This window comes from Gopherus evgoodei, chromosome 1 (assembly GCF_007399415.2).
Source record: "Gopherus evgoodei ecotype Sinaloan lineage chromosome 1, rGopEvg1_v1.p, whole genome shotgun sequence".
NCBI lineage: Eukaryota > Metazoa > Chordata > Testudines > Testudinidae > Gopherus > Gopherus evgoodei.
In genome coordinates, this window is record NC_044322.1 from 153,217,519 (window position 1) to 153,242,706 (window position 25,188).

Here is a 25,188-nt window from a genome sequence, read left to right on the forward strand (position 1 = left end):
TTCTCATTTCCATTTATATCGGTTTACCATACCCCAGATGTTTGATTTTCAAAAGCAGAATTAATACCAAGGGCACTGGCAAATACGTAAAATATTTTGACTAATCCACCTACAACTGTATATGGTTACTAGAAGACAGAGTGTATTGCACATGAATTTAGAAAACATATCCTAACCAGCACAGAGTGATTCCTCGTGCAAGAATTGTATTTCAGCATGAGTCTTTGTTCTGTAGCAACAATAAAGAAAGAGATAGAATTCATCTCGATTTTCGTATGTCCAAATTGCCCTCTAGTGCCTGCTTTAATGATATAAATCCCCTGCTAAAATCAAAGAACCTCAGATTTATTGGGGGTTGGGAAAATATTTAAAGATCTGTTCTGAGCTACCTACTGTCCACAATATTGGACAGAGATGCCCTAGCTTCTTTGTAATTAGATGGAGTGATGTGTTACTTTATGATGTATCACTGATTTCCATCAAGGCAGTAATCATTTTTTATTCCAGAAGTTGAGGGGGAAAAAAAAAAAGGCTCGCCTTTTTTGCATTCCAGTTTGTACATTCTAGTATCTTTCCAAAGAACAGCATAATCTTCCTTGATGTTCTCAAACCTGCAAGAAAGCTTTAGGCTCTGTGGCAAAGTACCTTCTTCTCCTCGGCAGGCTCAGTCCTTTTTAGCCTTGGAGACACAGGCTTGGGCAAAGCAAACCCTTCTAGGTAGCACAGGGTCTGGCTAATACTTCTGTTAGTCAATCCCTTGTGCTTGTTTACTCCCCTTCTGGGGACAGAGCACAGCCTTCCTTGCTGCAAAGGTTCAGAGCCTTGCTGCACCTAAGGGTACGTCTACACTACAGGATTATTCCGATTTCACATAAACCGGTTTTGTAAAACAGATTGTATAAAGTCGAGTGCACGTGGCCACACAAAGCACAATAATTTGGCGGTGTGCGTCCATGTACCGAGGCTAGCGTCAATTTCTGGAGCATTGCACTGTGGGTAGCTACCCCGCAGCTATCCCATAGTTCCTGCAGTCTCTCCCGCCCATTGGAATTCTGGGTTGAGATCCCAATGCATGATGGTGCAAAAACAGTGTCACAGGTGATTCTGGGGAAATGTCGTCACTCATTCCTTCCTCCATGAAAGCAATGGCAGACAATCATTTCGCGCCCTTTTTCCCTGGATTGCTCAGGCAGATGCCATAGCATGGCAACCAAGGAGCCCGTTTTGCCTTTTGTCACTGTCACTGTATGTGTACTGGATGCTGCTGACAGAGGCGGTACTACAGTGCTACACAGCAGCATTCGATTGCCATTGCAAGGTAGCAGAGATGGTTACCATCCCTATTGTACCATCTGCCATGCCATTGTAAATTGGCGAATAGATGACAGTTATCAGTCGTTCTGTACCGTCTCCTGCTGTCATGGGTGTTCCTGGCTGGCCTTCGCTGAGGTCGGCCGGGGGTGCAAAAACAAAAATGGGAATGACTCCCCGGGTCATACCTTCCTTTATGTTTTATCTAAAAATAGAGTCAGTCCTGCCTAGAATATGGGGCAAGTGTACCAGAGAACCAGTGTATCAGAGAGCACAGCCACTCCGTGTCAGATCCCGCAGAAATGATGAGCTGCATGCCATTCTAGGGGATGACCCTGCAACAAACCCACCCATTGCTTCCCTCCTCCCCCAAGCCTCCTGGGCTACCGTTGCAGTGTCCCCTCATTTGTGTGATGAAGTAATAAAGAATGCAGGAATAAGAAACACTGACTTTTTAGTGAGATAAAATGAGGGGGAGGCAGTCTCCAGCTGTTATGAGAATCCAGGCACGACATTAAACGGTGGCAGGGGAGAGAAGCACAGCCTCCCGCTGCTGTGATAGTCCAGGCAGTCCTGAATCTTTTCTTTAGACATGAAAGGGGGCGGGAGGGCTGATGGAGCTCAACCCCCAGTTGCTGTGATGAAGACAGTTACCAGCCATTCTGTACCATCTGCTGGAAATGACCAGTGTTTGACCCTACAGGCATTGGGAGCTCAGCCAAGAATGCAAATACTTTTCGGAGACTGCAGGGACTGTGGGATAGCTGGAGTCCTCAGTACACCCTCCCTCTCTCCATGAGCGTCCATTTGATTCTTTGGCTTTCCGTTACGCTTGTCACACAGCACTGTGCTCTGGACTCTGTATCATAGCCTGGAGATTTTTTCAAATGCTTTGTCATTTCGTCTTCTGTAACGGAGCTGTGATAGAACAGATTTGTCTCCCTATACAGCGATCAGATCCGGTATCTCCTGTATGGTCCATGTTGGAGCTCTTTTTGGATTTGGGACTGCATCGCCACCCGTGCTGATCGGAGCTCCACACTGCGCAAACAGGAAATGAAATTCAAAAGTTCACGGGGCTTTTCCTGTCTACCTGGCCAGTGCATCCGAGTTCAGATTGCTTTCCAGACCGGTCACAATGGTGCACTGTGGGATACCGCCCGGAGGCCAATACCATCGATTTGCAGCCACACTAACCCTAATCCGACATGGCAATACCGATTTCAGCGCTACTCCTCTCGTCAGGGAGGAGTACAGAAACTGGTTTAAAGAGCCCTTTATATTGATATAAAGGGCCTCGTTGTGTGGACGGGTGCAGGGTTAAATTGGTTTAACACTGCTAAATTTGGTTTAAACGCGTAGTGTAGACCAGGCCCAACTTGCTGACAGCTTCCCTGCTTCTCTCACTCTCCCCCCTGCTTTCATGCCAGGGAGGGTTTAAAAAGGTCTCCAGCAGTTGAAGCCAGCTGAACCTAATTAATTCCCTGGTGACCTCTGTTCCAGCTGAACCTTATTTCCCCCTGGTTATCTCTCCTCAGTGGATTGGGAGAGGCCTTTTAACCCCCTAGGACTAATTACTACCCCTCCCTTTGTAGCCACTTGTCTTGGGTTTGGAACATATCCCTCACCCGCCCCCCGCTCAACACTATGGGGTTGGGCTACTTGGGTCGGAAAGCAGTGCACTCTTGACAGGCCATCTGCATTGCCATGTTGGGTTCCAGACCCATGTCAGACTTTGAAATGGAAGGGCTGAAGCAACAGGAACCATCTTGTTACTCTCATTTTTTTGTCCTTGTTTTGGTGCATCCACTGCAAAGGGGCATGGTCCGTGACAAGGGTAAACCTTCGTCCAAGTAGAAAGTCTCCGCTACTATCTATGGCCCATTTTACCGCCAGGCATTCCTTCTCCACTACGGCATATTTCCGTTCCCTAGGTAGGAGCTTCCTACTGAGGAAGAGGACGGGGTGTTCGTCATCTCCAACCATTTGTGAAAGCACCGCCCCCAGCCCTATTTCAGAGGCATTGGTTTGTAGGATAAACTCCTTCCCCCAGTCTGGGGCGACTAGTGCAGGGTCTGTGCAGAGGGCCATCCTCAGATCTGCAAAAGCACCTTTGGCTGCAGTAGACCATTTTACTATGTCTGGGCCCCGAGCTTTTGTTAGGTCCGTTAATGGGCATGCCCTGGTGGCGAAGTGGGGAATGAACCGCCTATAGTACCCCACTAGTCCCAGGAATGCTCTGATCTGTTTCTTCCAGAGTGGTCAGAGACACTTCTGTATAGCTTCTAACTTGCTAATCTGGGGCTTCACCACGCCCCTCCCCACTGTATACCCAAGGTACTTGGCCTCAGCTAACCCAATCGAACATTTGGAGGGATCTGCAGTCAGTCCTGCCTTCCTCAGGGTGTCCAGGACTGCTTCTACTTTCTCCACATGCGTCTCCCAGTCGGGGCTATATATGATGACATCATCGAGATAGGCTGCCACATACTTTCCATGGGGCCGCAACAGTTTGTCCATTAGCTGTTGGAAAGTAGCAGAGGCCCCATGCAACCCAAAAGGGAGAACAGTGTATTGATATAGTCCTTCTGGAGTTGCAAAGGCTGTCTTCTCCTTGTCGGCCTTGGCCAGGGGGATCTGCCAATAGCCCGTGGTAAGGTCAAGGGTAGACATAAACCATGCCTTTCCCAATCTGTCAGTCAGCTCATCTATCCTGGATATAGGGTACGCGTCAAATTGGGACACCTCATTCAGCTTGCAGAAGTCATTGCAGAAACTCTTACTGCCGTCCGGCTTAGGCACTAAAACCACGGGACTGGACCATTGACTATGAGATTCTTCAATGATTCCTAAGGCCAGCATCTTCCTGACCTCTGTCCTAATTTCTTCTCTCTTGGCCTCTGGGATCCGGTATGGCTTGACATTCACATTCACTCCAGGCTCTGCGAGGATGTGATGATGAACCTCAGTAGTCCTGCCTGGCTTTTCCGATAACACATCCTGGTTGCGTTTGATCAGGCTGATCACTTCTGATCATTGTTCCGAAGTCAACTCCGGGGATATTCCCACCAGGTCAGGCTGGTTGCCTTTAGGGGATGGTGCCCCCAAAGCCACCACTGGAGCTTCTCTATCCTGCCAAGGTTTCAGCAGATTTATATGGTAGATCTGCTCCAGCTTCTGATGACCCGGCTGTCGGACCTTACAGTCGACTTCTCCTATAGCTTCTATTACCTCGTACAGCCCCTGCCACCTGGCCAGGAGCTTGTTCTCCACCGTGGGTATGAGCACCATCACGCGGTCCCCCACCTGGAACTTCCGGGTCATTGCTTGGAGATTGTAGTACGTCCGTTGTGCCCCTTGGGCCTTCTCCATGTGTTCACGCACAAGGGGGGCAACTCAGGCTATTCTGTCTTTCATCTGTAGCACATGTACCACAACGTTTCTCCCAGGGTTCGGCTGTTCTTCCCAGTCTTCTTTAGCCAGGTCCAGTATGCCCCTGGGGTGGCGACCATATAACAGCTCGAAGGGAGAGAATCCAGTGGAAGCCTGAGGAACCTCCCATACGGCAAACAGCACGTAAGGTAGCAGGGCATCCCAGTTTTTCCCATCCCGACTAATCACTTTCCATAACATGTTTTTCAATGTCCTATTAGAACGTTCAACAAGGCCATCGGCCTGGGGATGGTAGACCAATGTTCTCAGGGTCCGTATGTGGAGCATTGCACATAGGTCCTTCATCAGCTTAGACACAAAGGGGGTTCCTTGGTCCATCAGGATTTCCTTCGGTATTCCTACTCTGGAAAAAATCTGGACTAATTCTTTGGCTATGGTCTTGGACGGGGTATTCCGTAGGGGTACGGCCTCGAGGTATCGAGTGGCATAATCTAGGACTACTAGAATGTACTGATGTCCCCGGGCTGACTTCTCCAATGGCCCTACTATGTCCATAGCTATTTGCTCAAATGGAACCTCGATAATTGGCAGAGGTACCGGGGGAGCCCTTAAGCGTGGTCGGGGCCCATGTATCTGGCATTCCGGACAGGATGTACAATATCGTCAGATCGCCACATAAATGCCAGGCCAAAAAACCCTCTGTAAAATCTGATCAAAGGTCTTAACTACCCCTAGATGGCCCCCAAACAGATGGCTGTGGGCCAGATCCATTACAGTCCTCTGATGCTTCTGGGGGACCACGAGTTGTTCTATAACTTGCTCTTGGACCCAGACTACTCTGTATAGCAAATCATTCTTAATCATATAATACGGCCCTAGGCCCTTAACTCTCCCCTCCATGGGGACCCCACTTACCTCGACTACTTCTTTACGAATATTGTGGTATATGAGATCACTGGCCTGATACTGACCAAAACTCCTGAGTGCGGTCCCCATTTGTCCAAATTCTGGGGGGTCTATCTCTGTCTCCCCCTCAGGGAAAGCCCCTGAGGAACTAGGTCCAACGACAGGGTTGTTAACGGCCGACCCCGTCCCGCTGTCGGTTGAGCCCCTTCTTTCTCCTACAAGCGTAGACTTGTGGTACTGGATCAGGATCCTTCTCCTCCTTTTATCTGCCCTCCGTTCCCTCCAGGTCTTCCTGGACTTCCCTGGTGGGGAGAACAAATTCTGGCTAAACTCACGGAAGGCCGGGGGAGGATCATCTATCTGGTCTACACCCTGCGTCCCAGAGTCATCATTTTCTTCTACCTCCTCCCCAGGGAGTAGGCTTTCAAACCGCAAGAAGTCTCGTCCAATAAGGACAGGGTAGGGGAGTTTCGGAACTACTCCTACCGTCAACTTAGTGGGGTTTCCGAGAACTTCTATTTTTATGGGGATGGTTGGATAATAGTTGACATCCCCATGCACACAGGATATTCCCGAGCATTTGGCCCGGGATAGTTGGTCCTGCCTGACCGGCTTCCCCGAGACTAACGTGATTGCACTTCCTGAGCCTATTAATGCTGTGGTCTCTATACCATTCATCTTAACAGGCCTAGTGTATCTATGAGGGACCATCGCAACTCCGATTAGACTTATTAGATCACATGGTCCCCCCATATCTCCCAGTTCACATTGCATAGGCTCTCCTAGATTTAGGCATTGGGCAGCGATATGCCCCAATTTGCTACAGGCATAACAACCGTACCCCGCCTGGGGCAGCCCCCTATTTTTCGGGCTGCTGGGCTTTATTCCTCGAGTCTTTCTCCCCCAGTCCTCAAGTCTCTCCGCGACTGCCGGCTGCTCTTCCGCCTCCTTCCCCCCCTCTATTGTCTGGCCTGGCACTAGGGCAAACCGGGGCCTCGGTGCAAAGGCTTGTCTCCAATTCTGGCACCTTCCTTCCCCGGTGGTCCGAGAAAGTTCTTGGGCTGCTAAGTGTCTCTCTACGAGGGCAACTAGTTCATCATAAGAGGAGGGATCATTTTGGCGGAACCACCCTCGTATGTCCAAGCGGCAACCCACTCATGTACCTGTCCAACACCAGGATTTCCATTACAGTCTCTGGCGCATGGGTCTCAGGGCGGAGCCACTTCCGGGCGAGGTGGATCAAGTCAAATAGCTGGGACCTCGGCACTTTGTCATCCCGGTACTTCCACTTGTATAAGCGCTGGGCCCGTATGGCTGGCGTCACACCTGACCTCGCCAGGATTTCTGCCTTCAGCTGGGGGTAATCCATAGCTGCTTCCGTGGTCATGTGGAAGTAGGCCTTCTGGGCCTCCCCACACAGGATTGGAGCCAGGATGCCTGCCCACTGGTCTTGGGGCCAGGTCTCCTGCAGTGCCGTCCTCTCTAATGCAAGTAGATAGGCCTCTACATCATCATCCGTTGTCATCTTCTGTAAATAGTTGCTTGCCCGTAGCGGCTGGGTCACCTGGGGCCCGCACGTCAGCATGGTCAGGGCTTTCAACTGGTTCACCACTTCATTTAGGGTGGCTCGATCTTGGGCCACCTGGTTCATCAGCAATTGGTTTGTCTCCTGTTGGACATGTACTGACTCTTGCTGGGCTGCCATCTGTACTCTGGTAGCCTCTTGTAGCGCCTCAGTGGCCTGTATCAACACCTTCACTACATCCTCCATACATTTTTTTTTTTTTGTTTGCGATTTACCTTGCTGTGAGATGGCTTGCCGCAGAGCCTCACTCACTATGACATCCCACCTTTGACACAACGTGTGGCAAAGTATTTTCTTCTCCTTGGCAGGCTCAGTCCTTTTAGCCTTGGAGACACAGGCTTGGGCAAAGCAAACCCTTCTAGGTAGTACAGGGTCTGGCTAATCCTTCCCTCAGTCAATCCCTTGTGCTTGTTTACTCCCCTTCTGGGGACACAGCGCAGCCTTCCTTGCTGCAAAGCTTCAGAGCCTTGCTGCATCTAACTTGCTGACAGCTTCCCTGCTTCTCTCACTCTCCCCCCTGCTTCCATGCCAGGGAGGGTTTAAAAAGGTCTCCAGCAGTTGGAGCCAGCTGAACCTAATTAATTCCCTGGTAACCCCTGTTCCAGCTGAACTTTATTTCCCCCCGGTTATCTCTCCTCAGTGGATTGGGAGAGGCCTTTTAACCCCCGGGACTAATTACTACCCCTCCCTTTGTAGCCATTTGTCCCAGGTTTGCCACAGCTCACTATATCAACGTTGCTGCATACTAACCAACAATTCCAAATTTCATCTGAGACGGTTATCTGTTTCAGTGGTGATGGTAGGAAAATAGATTCCTACTTATAGTGGGCTACATCCAAGTGGTGAAAAGGCTTATGAATTGGCCCTTTTGCAAAATGCCATGCAATGCTAGGGGCTGGTGATGAAGGGGCGGGTGGTCTGGTACAATAAGGTGCAGGAAAAGTGCATCTGGAATGCTGCAGCATTGTGTGCCCCTTTCTTGAAGACTTAGGGGAAATCCTGGTCCCACTGAAGTCAATGGGAGTATTGCCATTGACTTAAATGGGGCTAGGATTTCACCTGATGAGGTATACCAATTAAGTTAGTTTCTTGGTTTATTAATGTCTGCCAGGAAGGTGAGAACAGCCAACGCACCAAGAACTTAAAGGAGTGTGTCCTGGAGCCTGAGAACCAGCTGGAAGGGGAGCCTGATGATTCAAAGATGATGTTAAGCAATCAGGAGATAAGGATCCCTCCACACAAGGTATTGTGCTTAATACCCTAGCACCCGCCATCTACCATGGTGATATAATTATGATGTGTTTTGCACAAAGTATGCCTTGTGGGGTATCATTTTAAAAGTCTTGATCTGCTGGGCATTAATATTCTGTTGCATTGTATGTGCTATCATTGTATGTGAAGTTGTGAAGTTTACTATGTATGTGCTACTGAAATATGTTGTGAGGTTGTGAACACCCACAAGCAGCCTTTCAGGTACAACAATGAAGAATCCAGATAGTGTTGATGGCCCATTAAGGGGAATACATGCACTCTTAAGGATTACCCCAAGAACTATACAATGGAAACCTCTCTGAGATGGCATATACACAATGGAGACTGTTTGACTCCCATCACAGCAGAGGATCTTTCCAGCAAGCTAGAAGAAGCCATAAAAGGGGGGAGTGACATCATCATTTGGCTTCATTCCCCCACAACTCAACATCTGGAAGCAGGTCGGGAGGAAAAAGACCATGAATGGAGGAGGGTTGTCCCAGGCTGGAAAGGCATTCCAACCTATGTATGGAATATCTGTAAACTGCTTGTACTATCAGGGTGAGACACTGCTAGAAATCCTGTCTAGTTAATAGAACTCAGATTGCAAATTTGTTTTATTTCTTAGGTTACCAACTTTGATCTGTATGCTATTACTTATAAACACTTAAAATCTATCTTTCTGTGGTTAATAAATCTGTTTTACAATTTTTATCTAAACAGTGTGTTCTCTGAAGTGTAAAGGGAAATCTGCTCAGGAACATGTGTGTTGTCCTCTCCACATTGAGGGACTGGATAATAAACTTACACTGGTTAGTCTTCTGAACTACTCATGGATTCTCTCTTCACTACTATTGTAAAGTGGAGGTGGGCACTATTGCAAGTGGAATTTCCCAGAATTCCCAGAGATGGGCAAAATGTCAAGTGGAACTGTAATTTCCTCCCTGTTGCTTTTTTCCAGCTGAACAATTACAACAATGCAGCAACCCCCAGTCCTAACTGCTATCTCTGCAATCAGTTCCCTGTAGTTGGCCCAGAACACTGCACAACTAATAGATTTGGCTTCAATAATGTCTCTTGCAGACTTAAAATTGGCAGTGTTCACAGTTACTATTTCAGCAGACAGCAGAAGTGGAATAACTCCCCTCAGATAAGGAAACTGATGGTATGCTAGACTTAAGAGTACAAAAGCATACAGGGGCTTTTGAAAAATTTTACTCTTGAAAGTGGAACTCAGGTTCCTAGGTCATTCAGGTGCTTTTGAAAATGTTATCCATAATCTTTTCAAGAATTTTGAAATAACATTTTAATTAATCCATGACAGGCAGCCTGTCTTTTTCCCTAGTGTGGTAATGAAGGCAGGCAGCTAATCAGACCCTACAGTTTTCATAACCATACAGATTTCATTTCTTCCTTTGTTTCTGAGTATTCCCCATATAGTTTCATGCATACTAGTTACTAGAAGGACACCTGAAGAAGGCAGGGTGTGAAGTTCTCTAGTGCTCCCTCCCATCAAAAGTATACAGTAGGCTAAGGAAATGAGGAGAAGATATCTGTCTGTCTGACACAGGATCCCCAGAAGGTGAGACAAGGAAACATATGGCAACAAGTTCCCTGTGCCAAACAGTCAGCACAGATACCGGCCACTACAATGAGTTTGCCACCTGTGAGCTAGAACTTCAATGGTTTCTCCTTTAATGGTCTGCCTCTGGCAACAAGCATGTAAAAAAATACAGAATATTCCTGCAGGGAGCATGCCACTATGATACGCTTCCCCTTCTACACACACGGAAATATCTTGGGGGAAAAAGATTTCTTTTTTGGAAGCAAATAAAATTGATAACTTTGTTGTGTTGCTGGCTTTAGAGCATTGCTTTGTATGTCTTACAAAGCGTCTGCATCATTTAACATTTATATAACCTAGATACATATATAAATGTTGCCAGGTAAAATGTGTAGTTTGTATTTAGAAGAGCTGTAATGGATAGATTCTGAATGGATGGTTTTTGTACCTTGATGAAGTATTTTCTTTTCTTCGGTGGTCTTCTCTTTCTATAAATAATACATAAAATAATTAAATCTGTATACTGTACTTTCAAAGCCTTTAAAAAAAACTATATTTAACTGCAGCATGTGAAATTCATTGTATTTTTTTTAAATACATTATTATATTAGTATAATTCCTGAAAAAACACAGTACCATTGTAGGTATTACTTAATTGGTAAAAGAAGAAATAAGATAAAAAAAATAACATGCCTGTTCATCTAAGTAGCTAATCTTAAAAAAATAGGAAATATATTTATTTAGACAAAGCATTCCAGAATATTTCTTTTGGCTACAAAATAAAATAACTCAATTATAACTGCACCCCTATTGCTATTAAAACCACATACGAATGAAAACCTAACTTGGACTCAAACATAGGGGGTAAGTTTTCAATTTAACAGCATGCATGTTATAAGGAATTATACAGTTAATTCACAGTACAACAATTTAAAAGAAGTGCATGCTTTACCTCTGTAGTTTCTGCAGTGGTGTTATTGCTTCTTTCTCCCTCAGGTGTTTTACTGTCATGTTCCTCCGTTTCATGCACTTTCCCATCATCCCTGCTACTTTCCTCCTCTTCCCCCTCCTCCTCCTCCTCTTTGTCTGTTATTTCTTCATCCTCATCCTCATCATCAGTCTCTTCATCTTCAGAAGTTTTTTGACCCTGTGACAAAATGGAAAAAAAAATGTAAAACGTTTTTCTGCAGCACTAGTAAACAGTACCCTACAACAGCTCTATGCCTCATACTGGAATGGATTTGGATACTCTGGATCTAACTGTTCCCTTCACGGGCAGCTGAAAATTTGAAAAGACAAAAGCATTTTATTTCAGAGTATTATGAGTCCTTATTTAGGCTCTGACCTTGGAGTCTTACTTTAATACCTGCTTTAAGTACAAACTCAGCTCAGCCTTAATTCTGGAGCTGTGGCCAGTAATAGCCTTTTTCTAACGAACAACATGTCCCCTTATAACAGAAAAACAATGAATGTGAACGCTTTTTTGGAAATCCTGGTTAATTCTTTTTATTTGATATCTGTGTGAATAATGACATGGATAATGCTTCCAACACTTTAACAAAAGGAACTTGTTAAATACCAGGTTTATTTTCAAACATGTCCTTGATTATACAAATTATTGATGGCTAGTTACCAGTTAACAGTTGAAGAGCTGAGAAGTAATTACAGCGCTTTTTTGGAAATCCTGGTTAATTCTTTTTATTTGATATCTGTGTGAATAATGACATGGATAATGCTTCCAACACTTTAACAAAAGGAACTTGTTAAATACCAGGTTTATTTTCAAACATGTCCTTTATTATACAAATTATTGATGGCTAGTTAGCAGTTAACAGTTGAAGAGCTGAGAAGTAATTACAGTGCTAATGAACCAGGTGCAGTAGTTAAGGTGCAGGACAGAATCAAATGATCTGTGTTCTATTCCCAGAATTATCAGGACCTGATTTCCAGAAATGTTCGGTTCCCTCAGCTCCTGTTGACTTCAGTTTGAGTGGAGAGTACTCAGAGCCTCTGGAAAACTAAGCCTTTTGGGCTGGTGCAACTGTTGCACTGCATACTGTAGAATGTGGACTTTCAGTCTGCTGCTCCTCTCCAGGGAAACGGTGGAGAAGTTGGTCCTGCTACTGCTGCAGTTTTTCTGGGATCTTTGCTCAGCTCTCCTTCTGAGACACAGAAGCCTGCTCTGCCAGTTGTTCAGTAGTTTTCTTAAGAAACTCTTCAAACCTCTTGTAAACAGGGTCACCTCCTCTCTCAGGTTGATTCAAACACTAAAGTCACAGCAAATGGAATGCTCTGATTCCCTATATTTGATCTCAACCCAGTATAGCACCTTAATATATCTAGGCTTTTCTACAAATACCATTTTTGTTTTTGCGATAACCATGGAGTATTATGAGAAACCAATCTGCATCAAAGAACATGTCTCTGTGAAATCTGTTACAAAGAAAGCAACAGAGTAAATTGTATGATTTACATGACATCATTTAGTCCAATCACCTTTGCTGTGCTAGTTATACAGTTTTGGTAACATGAAATGTAACTTTAAAAAAGAAACCCAGAAACATTGTCTCTCCTACTGCAAATCTACAATGAACATATAACAGCCTAATCTAAAATTCTAGCTTGGACTTCTAATGACAAATCAGCGGAGCTCTGCTCTCAGTTTATCATTTCACCAAAGAACACAGATGGTATTACATCCTTGTACTGTATGGTTGTTTAGCTACCATTGTTATAGTACATTTAGAAATTCCAAGCAACATTTCACAGAAACATTCATTGAGCTACTGAACATAACAGAATGATCCCAATGGTAACTCAAATCAGTGGTTCCTAGCTTTTATGATTCTTTTTAAATGCCTTGTTTAGTGGTTGGTGGATGGGCACTCCTCACCTGGTAGCCCCTCACTTCATGCATAGGCATAGTTGCTATCTCTGCTACTTTCTGTCCATTCTCTCTGTTTTTTTCCTCCTCTCCTTTTTGGCTACACCCTGTAGTAGCTCACTGTGCCCACTCAGGATACTTGCTGCTCAGAGCAAAGGTCATTCATCGGTGGTTTTGTGGGGCTGGGGCACGGGATCTTGCAGCCATGCTGTATTTCATGAAGTCGGACAAAAATGCTTGAGCGCCTTCCTGGATGAGTTGCTCTTATGAGCAGGTGTATTTGAGGCTGCTGCAGGAGCAGGAAGGGTAGGCAGATTTCAGGAAGCTGCCCACCACTTTACCCACCGCAGCATGTTTGCAGACAGCAATCAGTGGATCCAACTTCATGCAGCTTTCCACACTTCCACTGCTTCACTTTTTATGGACTAGTCTAGTGCCCTCCCGCCCCCAGAGACTTGTCCCCAGGCTGAAAACACTACCTTCCATACACATATGCAGCTTGCACTTAAGTCAATGCATGCATATGTATCTAAGGGCAGAAACAGGCCAGCTCCCTTTAAACAATGATAAAATCCTAAGCTTGGATATGCCAAAAGTTTACATGTTATCTAATTGCATGTTTCACTATTTCAAAGCAGAGGAAATGTAAGTTTCCAGCAGCATAATTCTGCCTTTTTTAAAGTGGTGGTGTTCATGGCCTGACAGAGCTTGTCAACTTAATGTCTATGGCCTAGACTGTGCCCCCATGATCCATACATGGATCTCTCCACTTTCACATTCAGGGGGTGAGAGGGGCAGGAGTCACTTCTGTAGCAGCAACCCCCTCAGTCTCTAGACCATGCAGATGGCGCTTTGCCTTCTGAGCAGGGAGTGAGTATAGGGTGGAAGCTGGACTGTATGGACACACATCGTCCCCACACTGATCCCACAGAGATCAGCTGGAAAGGGAAATGCAGCTTGGGAGTGTATTAACTTTCCTACTGAGCCCCATCTCTGTTTGAGGAATGAAATTTAAGCAGTGGTCATGGGAAATCCCGGCCAGGAAGAATCCTTGGTAGTACAGCAGTATTGTAAGTGTACTACTAGGAACACAGGGGAAATGCAGGGGAGCTTCTGCTGATGTGGATGGACCTCACCTTTGGGGATCTATGGAATTTGTAATGGGCAATGCAGCTCACTCTGCCAACATAAAATCTGCAGTGTTGCCTTCACTGAGATTCCCTCCCGATTTGCTCCCTCCAGCCGATTTCACTGCAGTTTTATTTAGTTCTATAAGAACAGTCTTCACTGCAGGCAATGAAAAAACATCCCCATACACAACCTTGAAAAAAGAAAAGGAATCACAAGCAACCCAAGTGATTTGCTATAGTTCACCTATCCATCAATTACTGTGAAAGCCATTGCCCACAGATGCAATACTTTGTTTTGCCTAAATAATAATAGAATCATATAAGATTAGGGTTGGAAGAGATCTCAGGAGGTCATCTAGTCCAAACCCCTGCTCAAAGCAGGACCGACCCCAAGTAATATTTTTATATTACTATTGGGTCTTGCAAACTCACATATCATTGTCAGGTTTCCTGTGCAGATTGCAAATGGAAAGCCAACTGTGAATTCCACAGGAGACTTACATAGTGGGCAGTCATCAGTTTGAGAATGTTGACACGCTGCCAGCAAGAATCATGCCTGCTGGCTTTTGGAACAAATATGGGAAGAGTGACAAGACGTTTCAGAAGGGTATGATTTTGTTGTTGAATTTTTTTGTCTTTACTGAGGAATGTGCGTCTGATGAAGTAGGTATTCACCCACAAAAGTTTATGCTTCAGTACATCTGTTAGGCCTGGTCCACACTACAGCGTTAAATTGATTTAAACAGCGTTAAATCGATTTAACGCTGTACCCGTCCACACTACAAGGCACTTAAAATCGATTTTAAGGGGTCTTAAAATCGATTTCTGTACTCCTGCTCAACGAGAGGAGTAACCCTAAAATCGATATTACTATATCGATTTAGGGTTAGTGTGGATGGAAATCGAAGTTACTGGTCCCATTCTTTTACTGAGCTACCCAGAGTGCACCACTCCGGAAATCGATGGTAGCCTGGGACCATGGACGCACACCACTGAAGTAATGTGCCCTAGTGTGGACGCGTAAAATCGATTTTATAAAACCTGTTTTATAAAATCGATTTTATTAATTTCGATTTTACTCTGTAGTGTGGACGTGGCCTTAGTCTATAAGGGGCCACAGGACTCTTTGTTGCTTTTTATTAATCATCAAGTTACAAATAACAGTCTCTTACACACCAGCTTAATTTCTATATACTTATTTATTCAAGCATTTATAAAGCACTGGAAAAAAATACTAAGGGTTCAGCAAAAGCTGCCTTTTTCAGGCCAGCTCTGGGGTGGGGGTGGGGGAGAATTTACAGATAAAATACTGGAAATGTTTTCATCTCACAGTTCTGTAAAATTGCTATGTTATTTATCTTTAGTATGGTACACATGCAGGCCTGGATCTGCAAGTGCTTGTACACTGCATAAGTGTACCTCAGAGATTGTACTCCAGTGCATATGTGAGAGGAGATTACACATATGCACAAGACTAGATGGTTTTCTAAAAGGTATGCTCCACCTCAACCAGATGTTATGGACTTGATGCAGAACTTCATGAGTGAAATTCCATGCCTTGTGTGGAAGGTATCATTAGATGGTCATAATGGTCTCTTTTGGCCTTAAAAATCTATGAATCTATACATCAGTAAGGATGAAATACATCACTGTGCAATGGGCCAGCAAAAGGCCTATGCAGCACTTAAGTCCCACTTTAGTGCTATTTTGAGGAATTAAGTGGTTCATGGGTCTTGTGCTGGTCCATTTCACAAGGGTAAATTTCTTCAAATAAACCTAGTCCTCTTCAAACTGCATAGAAGATTAAAGCCCTGATGGGCCTACTCCCTTGGTCTTCAGAGCATAACGTTTTTGTTTTTCTTTTTTTAAAAAAGAAGGGTGGGTCACAGGTGGAAAATGGGCATGTCTCCGGAGTTACTGTATTAAGTGTGTGTGACCCACCAACCTCTTAATTCTAACTAGCAAGAGGGTGCACAAGGATTATGGGGATCTCTTGGGTCTGGCATTTACATTCTAGTTCACCAAAGTTTGTCATGTGAAGTCTCAAATAAAAGTCAGTGTAACGCTGATCATTAATATAATTGCAAAATGCATGTGTGGATGTTGTGTAAGGGATCATCTACACACTCAGAAAATTATGTTCTTAAACTCTGTGTCTTGGGACTGGTGAAAAACAAGTTTGCTGTCAGACAAGCAAAGTTTATCTAGGTAGCTGTTTACATAAGAAAGACAAGTAACAAGAAGCAAACAGCTGGGGATGGAACCCTATCTTGAAGTGCACATCGAAGGTTGTTGGACTCTCTTTAAAGTACAAAAGAAGACACCTATAATCCTTCATCTAGGAAACAAACGGACAGCACATTCTCTTAATGAAAGAGGGGCTTCAAATAAGATTGGATGAAAACGTTGAATAGTAACTGTGGGTGACATAGCTTCTTTCGACAAAAGGGAAACCTGTTAATTAAGGTTAGTATCCAGGAAGTATGTTATGATTTTATTTTATATGTAACTGTTTGTTTCCAGTATTCTTACTTGCTACCACTTGAATCATTATTCTTTGACAATAAACATATCCTTGTTCATACTGAATACGTCAGAGTGCTGTGGCGTTAAACAAAGTGGTTGAGTTGAATCTTATGAGCTGCTGCATACTGTTCCTTTGCGAACAGTGGGCCAGGTAGTACTGTCAGTGTCCAGTGGACAAGGGGCTGGACACTACCAGGAATGCTCGGAGGGCTTGGGAGTTGACGTGTGCCTTTCGCTAACTTGTCCACAGACAGAGAGAGAGGGCACACTGCAGAAGCCACCACAGGCTTGTGGTTTCAGGGAGCTGAGCCACACAGCAGGCACAGACAAAATGCCCTCATGCTAAGGGCAGGTGGTGCTGAGGTGCCTCAAAACCCTGGGCACCCCTGGGGAGTGTCACAGTGTGATCCTCAGCACTCAAACGGGAAAATTCTGTCTTACCTCTGAATTTTCATTCTAGGACACTCCATGTCAGACAGATTTCACACTGGGGTGTTCCCAGTCTCCATGGAAACCAGAGGCAGGCCAGACCTTGCTCTGAGTCTAGGCTTAGGACCAGCCCTCAGGAAGAACTCTCCAGACTCCTAACTTCCAAGAAGTGGGCAGTATTATCACCTCCTAACTTCCAAATACTAAATTATGTAAAAGTTTAAAATTATTATTTAGCTCAACATGTCAGCCTTGACGTGAAATTGAGAGATTTCCTGGAGGAACCCCCTTTCCTTTCAAACTACTTAGCAAGTGAGCAATAGCCAGAGGGGAGGGGGGTGCAACCCCGGACACAGTCAAACCCTCACTCAGAGGATTGTACTATCTCCCATAAAGGGTCCTAGGACAAAAATTCACAGGTAAGACAGAATTTTCCCTTCTAACTCCCCTCCATGTCAGGGGACATGGAGGGGACTTCACTCTTCACAACAGGACGCAGAAAGCAGTAAATCATCCGTAGTAAGGAAGGGAGGATTCAATTTACCCATACAGAACTGAGAAGAAACTTCCAAGATTGTTGGGGCATCCCATTCAGTAACAATCTTCTACCAAACACTGCAGCAGCACAGGTGAGGATGTCATCCCGAGAGTGTTGGAGCAATTGTGAACAGAATACCCTGCAGTAGCCTTATGGACGCTCCATCTCATAAAATGTGTAATCTCTTTGTCCACAAAATTGCTGCTTTTTTCAGAGTGCATAGTAATGAGAGGAGCTGTACCTGATGCTTTGAATGCCTTTGCTATATATACCTTTATTCCTCTGTAGGCTCTGTTTACATCTAACTTATGCATTTCTACTTCTTCAGGATGTTTGTATTCAATCAGAAAGGCAACAATACCACTTCCTATTGAATGCAAAAGATTGGTGTGGTCTTGGGGATGGATGCCTGGTTAGTTCACAGGACTACTGCCTTTGGCAGAACATGTAACTGGGGTTTCATTGACAGCATGCCAAGCTCCAAAACCCACTTGGACAAGAAGGTGGCAATGCAGTAGGCAAAATACTTTCATTGAGAAGAGAGAGACACCTACCAACTGTGAAGCTGAAAAGTGGTTTTATTAGGACTTGTAGCCCACAGATCAAGACCAGAATCTGCATATTGCCAGAGGACTGATAAGAATATTGGTCCTCAGAGCTCTGTTATGTGGCGGTGATGAGAGATTCTCATGGGTTTATTACAGGGCAACATTCCTGCAGTCTGTGACCTGTCTTTCCAAAATGTGTTGCCCTTGAACCCCATGGTCAGACCATCATGTAACAACACCAGAACATTATTTGCTTCAGCTGACTTTGCTCTGATGTATACTCCTTATAACTCCAACATCTAAACCTCAAGTGAGACGCAGACATCATTTAAGAATTTCCTCCAAATGGCTAGGAGGGTGTTTATTCACCTTCCTAGAATGAGTGACTGTAATTCTTTCCTCTAAGTTTCAGGATAGGTCCATGTTGCACTATGCTTTGAGATCACCTGATCATTGCCTGTTGGGTTCGCTCCCTCTGGGGCACATGGCATTGCCCACTGTCGGTAGACAGGATGCTGGGCTGGATGGACCTTTGGTCTGACCCAGTACGGCCGTTCTTATGTTCTTATGTCTGTGTTAGGAATCTGAGAGGAGATTCCAATTGCATCTAAATCAGGTCTGTGAACCAAGACCTGAAAGTTAATGGGAAGGTGATTATGATCACCAAGGTCTGTTCCTTCACAAACTTCTCTAAAATCATTACTCTCAGTAGAGGGTAGAGTGGGGATGGCATAGAGTCTCTGCTATAGACTTATAGATCATAGACTTTAAGGTCAGAAGGGACCATCATGATCATTTATCTAGTCCGGTCTCCTGCATGTTACAGGCCACTGAACCTCACCCATCCACTTCTGTATTAGACCCCTAGCTTCTGGCTGAGTTACTGAAGTGCTCAAATCATGATTTAAAGACTTCAAGTTACAGAGAATCCTCCATTTACACTAGTTTAAACCTGCAAGTGACCTGTGCCCCCATGCTACAGAGGAAGGCAAAAACCCCAAAGGGTCTCTGCCAATCTGACTGGGGGAAAATTCCTTCCCAACCCCAAATATGGCGATCAGTTAGACCCTGAGCATGTGGACAAGACCCACTATCCAGACACCTAGGAAAGAATTATCGGTAATAACTCAGAGCCCTCCCCTGTCACCAGCCACCAGATATTTGCTGCTAGCAGTCGCAGATCAGCTACATGCTATTGTAGGCAGTCTCATCATACCACTGCCTCCATAAACATATCAATATCAGTCTTGAAGCCTGTTCTAGAACTTAACTCCTCTGAGATAAGGGAACCATAGCCTCTACTTTTGAGTGTCTCTTCTTCATGTATTACCTTTTTTGGTTTTAGCATGCAAATAGGTTCATCAACAGGCTTCCAACCTGGCATGTGATGCACCGAAAGGTTCTAAGCTTGTCTTCCTGAGTCAACTGACCATGACTTTCACTCTAGGTGTAGAATCTTGAGGAGTAGAGCAACGGCTTCTGCATAGGATATGAACTAGACTACTTCTCTCAGCAGTCCTGAAGGTTTTCTGCCTTCCTAGCAGGCAAGTACACGCTATGTTTCTGAAGAATCATCAGCTGAAAATGGAGATGGTGCTTGATGGTCCATAGCATGAGACAAGTTATACTTCATATCACCTCCTTGAGCCACATTCCAAGCCTCCAAGTCATATAAGTGTCCAGATATGCTCCCCCTACATGGAGTCTGGTATCTATATTTTGCTTCTATGTTTCTCTGGAGCTAATACCACACAGGTGTTAAGTAATAGTAAGAATTGCAAGAATTGTGCTGGGTATACATATGAGACCAACTAGCTCAGGAGCCAAGTCAGAGAGTTTCTCTGAGGAGAGGATATGCTCATGTTGGCAAATCAGACACTATCTTCCTCCCTCTCTCTTTTGAAATAGCTATTGCTTTGGACAATAACTTAGATACTAGAGTTTTGTAAAGGCCATAATTGGCCCTTCCACTTGTTCGCGCTAAGTAATGTTTCTGAAGGCTTCTAGTGATGGCTGCTGAGCTCTGTGTAACATGATGAAAAGGCAGTTCAGACAAGGATATCTCTTTCATTTGAAGGGAGAGATGACATGGTATTTATAAATACCCATGTAGAAGTTACAAACCAAAAGGGAGTACTCTTGAAAATACTTCTTATAGTAGATGCTGAAGTATCTCCAATATCTCTCCAGGAGGTTTATTTTCATATTCTGAGGTTTTGGGAAAATAATATATAATTAATTTTAGTATTTCCACCTAGAATATTACTCTCCTCATGGACTCATTGAGAGACCTGAGATCTAAAGTGGTCTGCATGTCTCTGTTTCTCTTTGTACCACAAAGAATCTTGTGCCCTTTCCAAAATATCTGTCCCTCCACCAAATTGATTCTATTGTTCCACAGCTAGGAGATGAATCACTGTATCCTTCATCTTCTGATGCCATGGAGAGTCCTGTTGATAGTTTTGGTTTATTTTAATTTACTGTGGGGAAAAGAATAAACTTGTCTGTAGGACATTGAGTGAGTTCAACTGAATAGCCTTCCCTGATTATCTCAACCTCCATTTTCTGAGGCAGTTCACTCCCAGATAAGGGCTTACAGGGAGGTGCCCCTCAGACAGGGGGGTCTACTCAAACATGGGAAACCAAAAAACCAAGAGAAGCTGTTGGGATTGGATGGTTTTCCAGAGAATCCCAGATAGGGTCTTCCAACTCTCAGGAAAAGCAGCAGTGACCTCCTCCTATTTTGTAATCTCTACGCTAGAACCTAGAATGACAGCAGCCTCAAAGGGAAAACCTATTGAAAAAAAGTTAGTTTGAAGAGTCTCTCACTGGAAGAAAGGAGAGACTTTTCCCCTTCTCTAAAGTCCCAGAGACTGCTTCATCTCAGTGCTTCCCAAGAGCTTACCAATAAAATATTTGAAAGGATACTAGATGCAAGCACAAAATTCCAATTTCAGCAAGCAGAGCCACAGTTGTTCCTGAGACACATCTTTGGAAGTTCTGAATATACAGCAAGTCAGAATCAAGTGAGACATCATGCGCTGAAAAAGCTGCTAGGGAAGCCTAGTTTAAAGCACATTATTTGTGGTGGGTTTTGGAACAGTTGGGATGGGAGGCAGGTGTTTATGCACACCCACAACGGCCTTCCAGTTGAGCACAGTCCTCCACAATAAGACATTACAGCCAATATTCTCAGGCTACTGTATCCAAGTTTAGCCTGAGTGATGATCTTATTCTCCGGTATGTGGGTTTGACAGAAGTACTCTCTTGGCTGGTATGACCATGCCCTTTACTAAGAAGGCTGCAGCAGGCTTAATCTTAGGCAGATTAATGAAGACCTCTTCGTCCTTACCTATAAATAGGTCTCAATGACACCCTCATAAACCAAGTGAAGAATTACACTGTTCTTCAACTTTGCAAAGTGGGTTTTTTAATTTTTGTGTTTTAATTTAATTTGGCTTAAACTACAAAGTTAGGCCTCCCATTTATGCTTACTTCTGGGAAGCTTACTTAAGGCACTGAGATATCTTGTTCATAACCCCAACTCTAGAGATGTGTCCTTCTCTTCAGAGGCTCTAGAGGGCAGACTCTCTCATGGGAGGTTTTAAGACTGTGAACAACATTCTTCACCAGTCCCTGAGCCAAAACCATGAAAAGGGAGATGGGGCTGTGAGGAGAAGAGTTACCAAGGAGATTGAAAGGACAGTCTGTAGGCATATATCCTGCTTGTCTCCCTAAAGGAAAAGAGTAGCCACTTTATGACCTCATGTCACACCTCTGGAGGTTGGAAGGAAAGGTGGTAGGTCCATCTTCCAGGAAAGGTGATCTGAAATGCTACACTCTATATTCCCTGCTGCAGGGTCTAGGTTAAGTGGGGAGTGATCTGGATCTCCTGGTGACAAATGACTCTTCAGCACCTTTCATAGCAGCTAAGGTCATCTAGTAAAACAGCTTGTGGGAAGGGAAAATACCTTCTCAACCACCTCAGTGTGGACCTTGCCAGGCTGGGAGCAGCAATTTCTTTATCCTGCTCACTACAGGGAGAACTTTTGCCTTCTGCCAAGATTCAGGAGGCTCAGGTGAAACTATCCTGCTTGCCCTGAAAGCTGTGGGAATGGGGTCTCATGCCTAGAGAAAATGCAGAGGGACTTTGAAATAAAATTTAGCCCTAGTTCCATGCCACTGATTCTGATTTGGTCTCAGTGAAGGGAATTTTCATGTGGTTGTTTCTCTCTCTTTGCATAGGCCTCACCCACACATTGACTAGAAGCCAAGTTTTAATGCAGCCTGCTGAACTGTCTGCACATGGCCTTTGCCATACACCAGGTGAGAGCTCAGTTCCTGGGACCTGCTGTATGTGCCTACCATTTCTGAAGCAGGAGGAGAGGTGCTATCCTTCAAATCCTCCTCAGAAAGTCAAGATCTTTTTTTTAAGTTTACAGTTTTAAGAAGAAAAACGTTGAAATCAATGAGGAAACTGAGACATTTAGTTGAAAATCTTTTTAAAATCCTGTGAAAGCTCTGCTACAAAGTTTGTTTTGTGTGCCACCTAGACGCAGAAAATTCTAGGAATTTCTCCCTGGCGGCTGGTCCTAAGCTTCGGCTCAGAGCAAAGATCTGGTCTCATCACAATTACCATGGAGAAGACTGACAAAGGAGATTGAGAATGAGGCACTTAGCTATGTGTCTTTCTATGGCGCCGCTCCTCCTAATAAGCAGGAATAAGTTGGCAGCTACTCAGCCGCCCTCTCAATAATACAGGTACAGGTTCCCTCACTACTGTCCAGCTCATCACCTAAGGCGTGCAACACTCTGCCTGTGCTGTACAGGCTCAATACCAACAATCTCCAACAATGTTACCTTCAAAGTCAACAATTCAGAAAAGTTTACCAATTACTGTGCTATTTCACACTTAAGGGCACAAGTCAATCGAAGGAAAAGCAAGTATAGTTGTGGATACAGATTCCCAGCATTATATGAAGCAAAAGGCTTTGCAGACAGAAAATCATCTGTGCCTGCAAAATTTCTAAAAGGCAGAAGTATACACTGGATTCTGCTTTGTCATGCACACTATCCCTGGGTGAAATGTTTGAAAACAAGTCAAGTTAGTTCTAAATGTTTTGGCTACTCTGCAGTTTTAAAGATTGTTCTTTAGAGATGTTTAGGCAGCTGTATTTGTTTTACAATTTCACATAGCAGATAAATTAGTCATTGTTTACCTCCAGTTTATTAAGAATGATCTGCAAACTCAAATGTCACCTTTTTAATATAAGGCTTTTAAATTAAGGTTTCACCTTTTAAAGAAATCAGAAGCTAGATACAATGGGTCAGACCCTGCCTTGCAATAGGGCCCCCCTGTGAGCTACCTGGGTGGTGCAAAAAAGGGCCAGAAAGTTTCCCATAATAGGTGGTTAGGGATTACCAAACTGTGGGTGAATGTAGAGCTGGCAGAGCAGCTCCCTGTCTTCCAAGTGTGGGTGGTAGGAGGGGATGCAGCCAGAACATCTCCCAACAATCTGGGATTCACAGTCCAATGTAACAGACCCAAATAGGTCTTTACGAGCAGCATATTTAGAGCTCGTTGCTCTACATTACATCAAGGAGCCAAACCAACCCAGCAGCCCTTGGGACAGGGCAGGTGAGTAGTGGTATAAAGCTACCGTTGCTCTTTCCACCCCCTATCACACACACCTTGGGTCCTGTGCAGAGTACAGCTCAAGCAAACTGAAGGATTTGGGCTTATGCTATAATCTAGTTAGGATGTGGCCAATAGGCTCATGGTTCCTGAGAGACTTTTACAGGTCAGATCCCCCCTCCCCCAGATTTGCAGGGCAATAAACCTCTTTTAAAGCTTCATAAATACTGAGAAGTCATGGCCTCTTGCACAGGTGCATTGTGAGTTGAGTGTGGACGGGTTGAGAGTTTTAGAGACACACACTCTCATGCAGCAGCTGGGCAGAATATATTCCTAGTAAGACCTTAAGTACTTGGTGGGGTACCCAGACAGAGCAGCTGATAGGCCCCAAGGGTACAAGCTGACATGGACGCACAGCCAGGGTGAATGCTGCCTTCATCATAAGGTATGAAGGAAAATGAACACTAATCGTTTTATGAGCAGCGGTGAGGGGTGCCACAGAGTGCCTTGCCATAGACCAGTGGTTCCCAACCTTCTTCGTCTGGCGGTGCCAGACGAAGGACCATGGCAGCGGACAAGCATCCATCAAAATGCCGCCGAAATTTGGCAGCACTTCGGCGGATGCTCGTCCGCCGGCCAGTATGCAGGCACATTTAGATGCCATGGCACCCGCGGGCAACGCGTTGAGGACTCCTGCCATAGGCCATCTGACCCTGCTGAGGCAGGTCTTCACAGGAATCTTCCACTTCACGAACATTTTGTTGTTATCTCCAGTGCACCTCAGAGATGGCAAGGACAGGATTTTGCCATCTGGGGCCTTGTCTCTATGGGGAAAATGCATCATGCTAATTAAAATGTGATAACACTTGTTCTAAGAATATTAAATAGAAGTTTGGTAGAATTCATTTTTAAAATAATTTTGACAGATAGTATCAATGTTTATTTTTAAGCATTTTTAATTTTTATCCATTTAAATTTTCATAGTTGTGCAAAATTATAGGTCTTACTTTTTATCAGTTGAAATTTTCACAGTTGTGGGAAATTATGGCGATGTTGAGATTCAAAAAGTGAAAGCTTTATAACTGTCAAAACAAATATCATGTCAAAATATACAAAGTAAATATCCTTAACTCAAACGCTGGTAAGCTCTCAAGCAGCATTCTTCTTACTTTGCCTATTTGTGAATTTCTATTATTATTATTATTGATGGAAGTATTTTTTCATCAGTTTGTGTAAGTATGGTGAAATTAACATTTACTGACATTTACACATAAAAATCGAATCCTTCCAAGAGTAATTAAATATGACTTTGCCTTGAGTGTGGACAAGGACAGCCATTTAAAAAATATTTATATGACCACGGTTAACCCTCAGGGGGTTAGATACGTGTGGATATCTTGATCTGTAAAACATTTCTTGAATACTATTGTGCTCATTGCTCTGACCTTGGATTACTTAATGTGATGACTGGAGGTACTGCTTTCCTAA

The 25,188-nt window shown here is 44.4% G+C and overlaps 1 protein-coding gene across 5 annotated transcripts in view; it reads right to left on the minus strand.

Annotated features, from left to right (window-relative positions):
- Positions 1–25,188, minus strand: part of LOC115657732 (X-linked retinitis pigmentosa GTPase regulator-like) — a 126,351-nt gene that overhangs the window by 10,924 nt on the left and 90,239 nt on the right. For all 5 annotated transcript variants that reach the window (XM_030575870.1, XM_030575878.1, XM_030575888.1 and 2 more), the window contains 2 exons: positions 10,963–11,157; positions 10,459–10,498 (listed from right to left, as the gene is read on the minus strand). In XM_030575870.1, the coding sequence (XP_030431730.1) occupies positions 10,459–10,498; positions 10,963–11,157 (235 nt within the window). The remainder of the gene's footprint in view (positions 1–10,458; positions 10,499–10,962; positions 11,158–25,188) is intronic.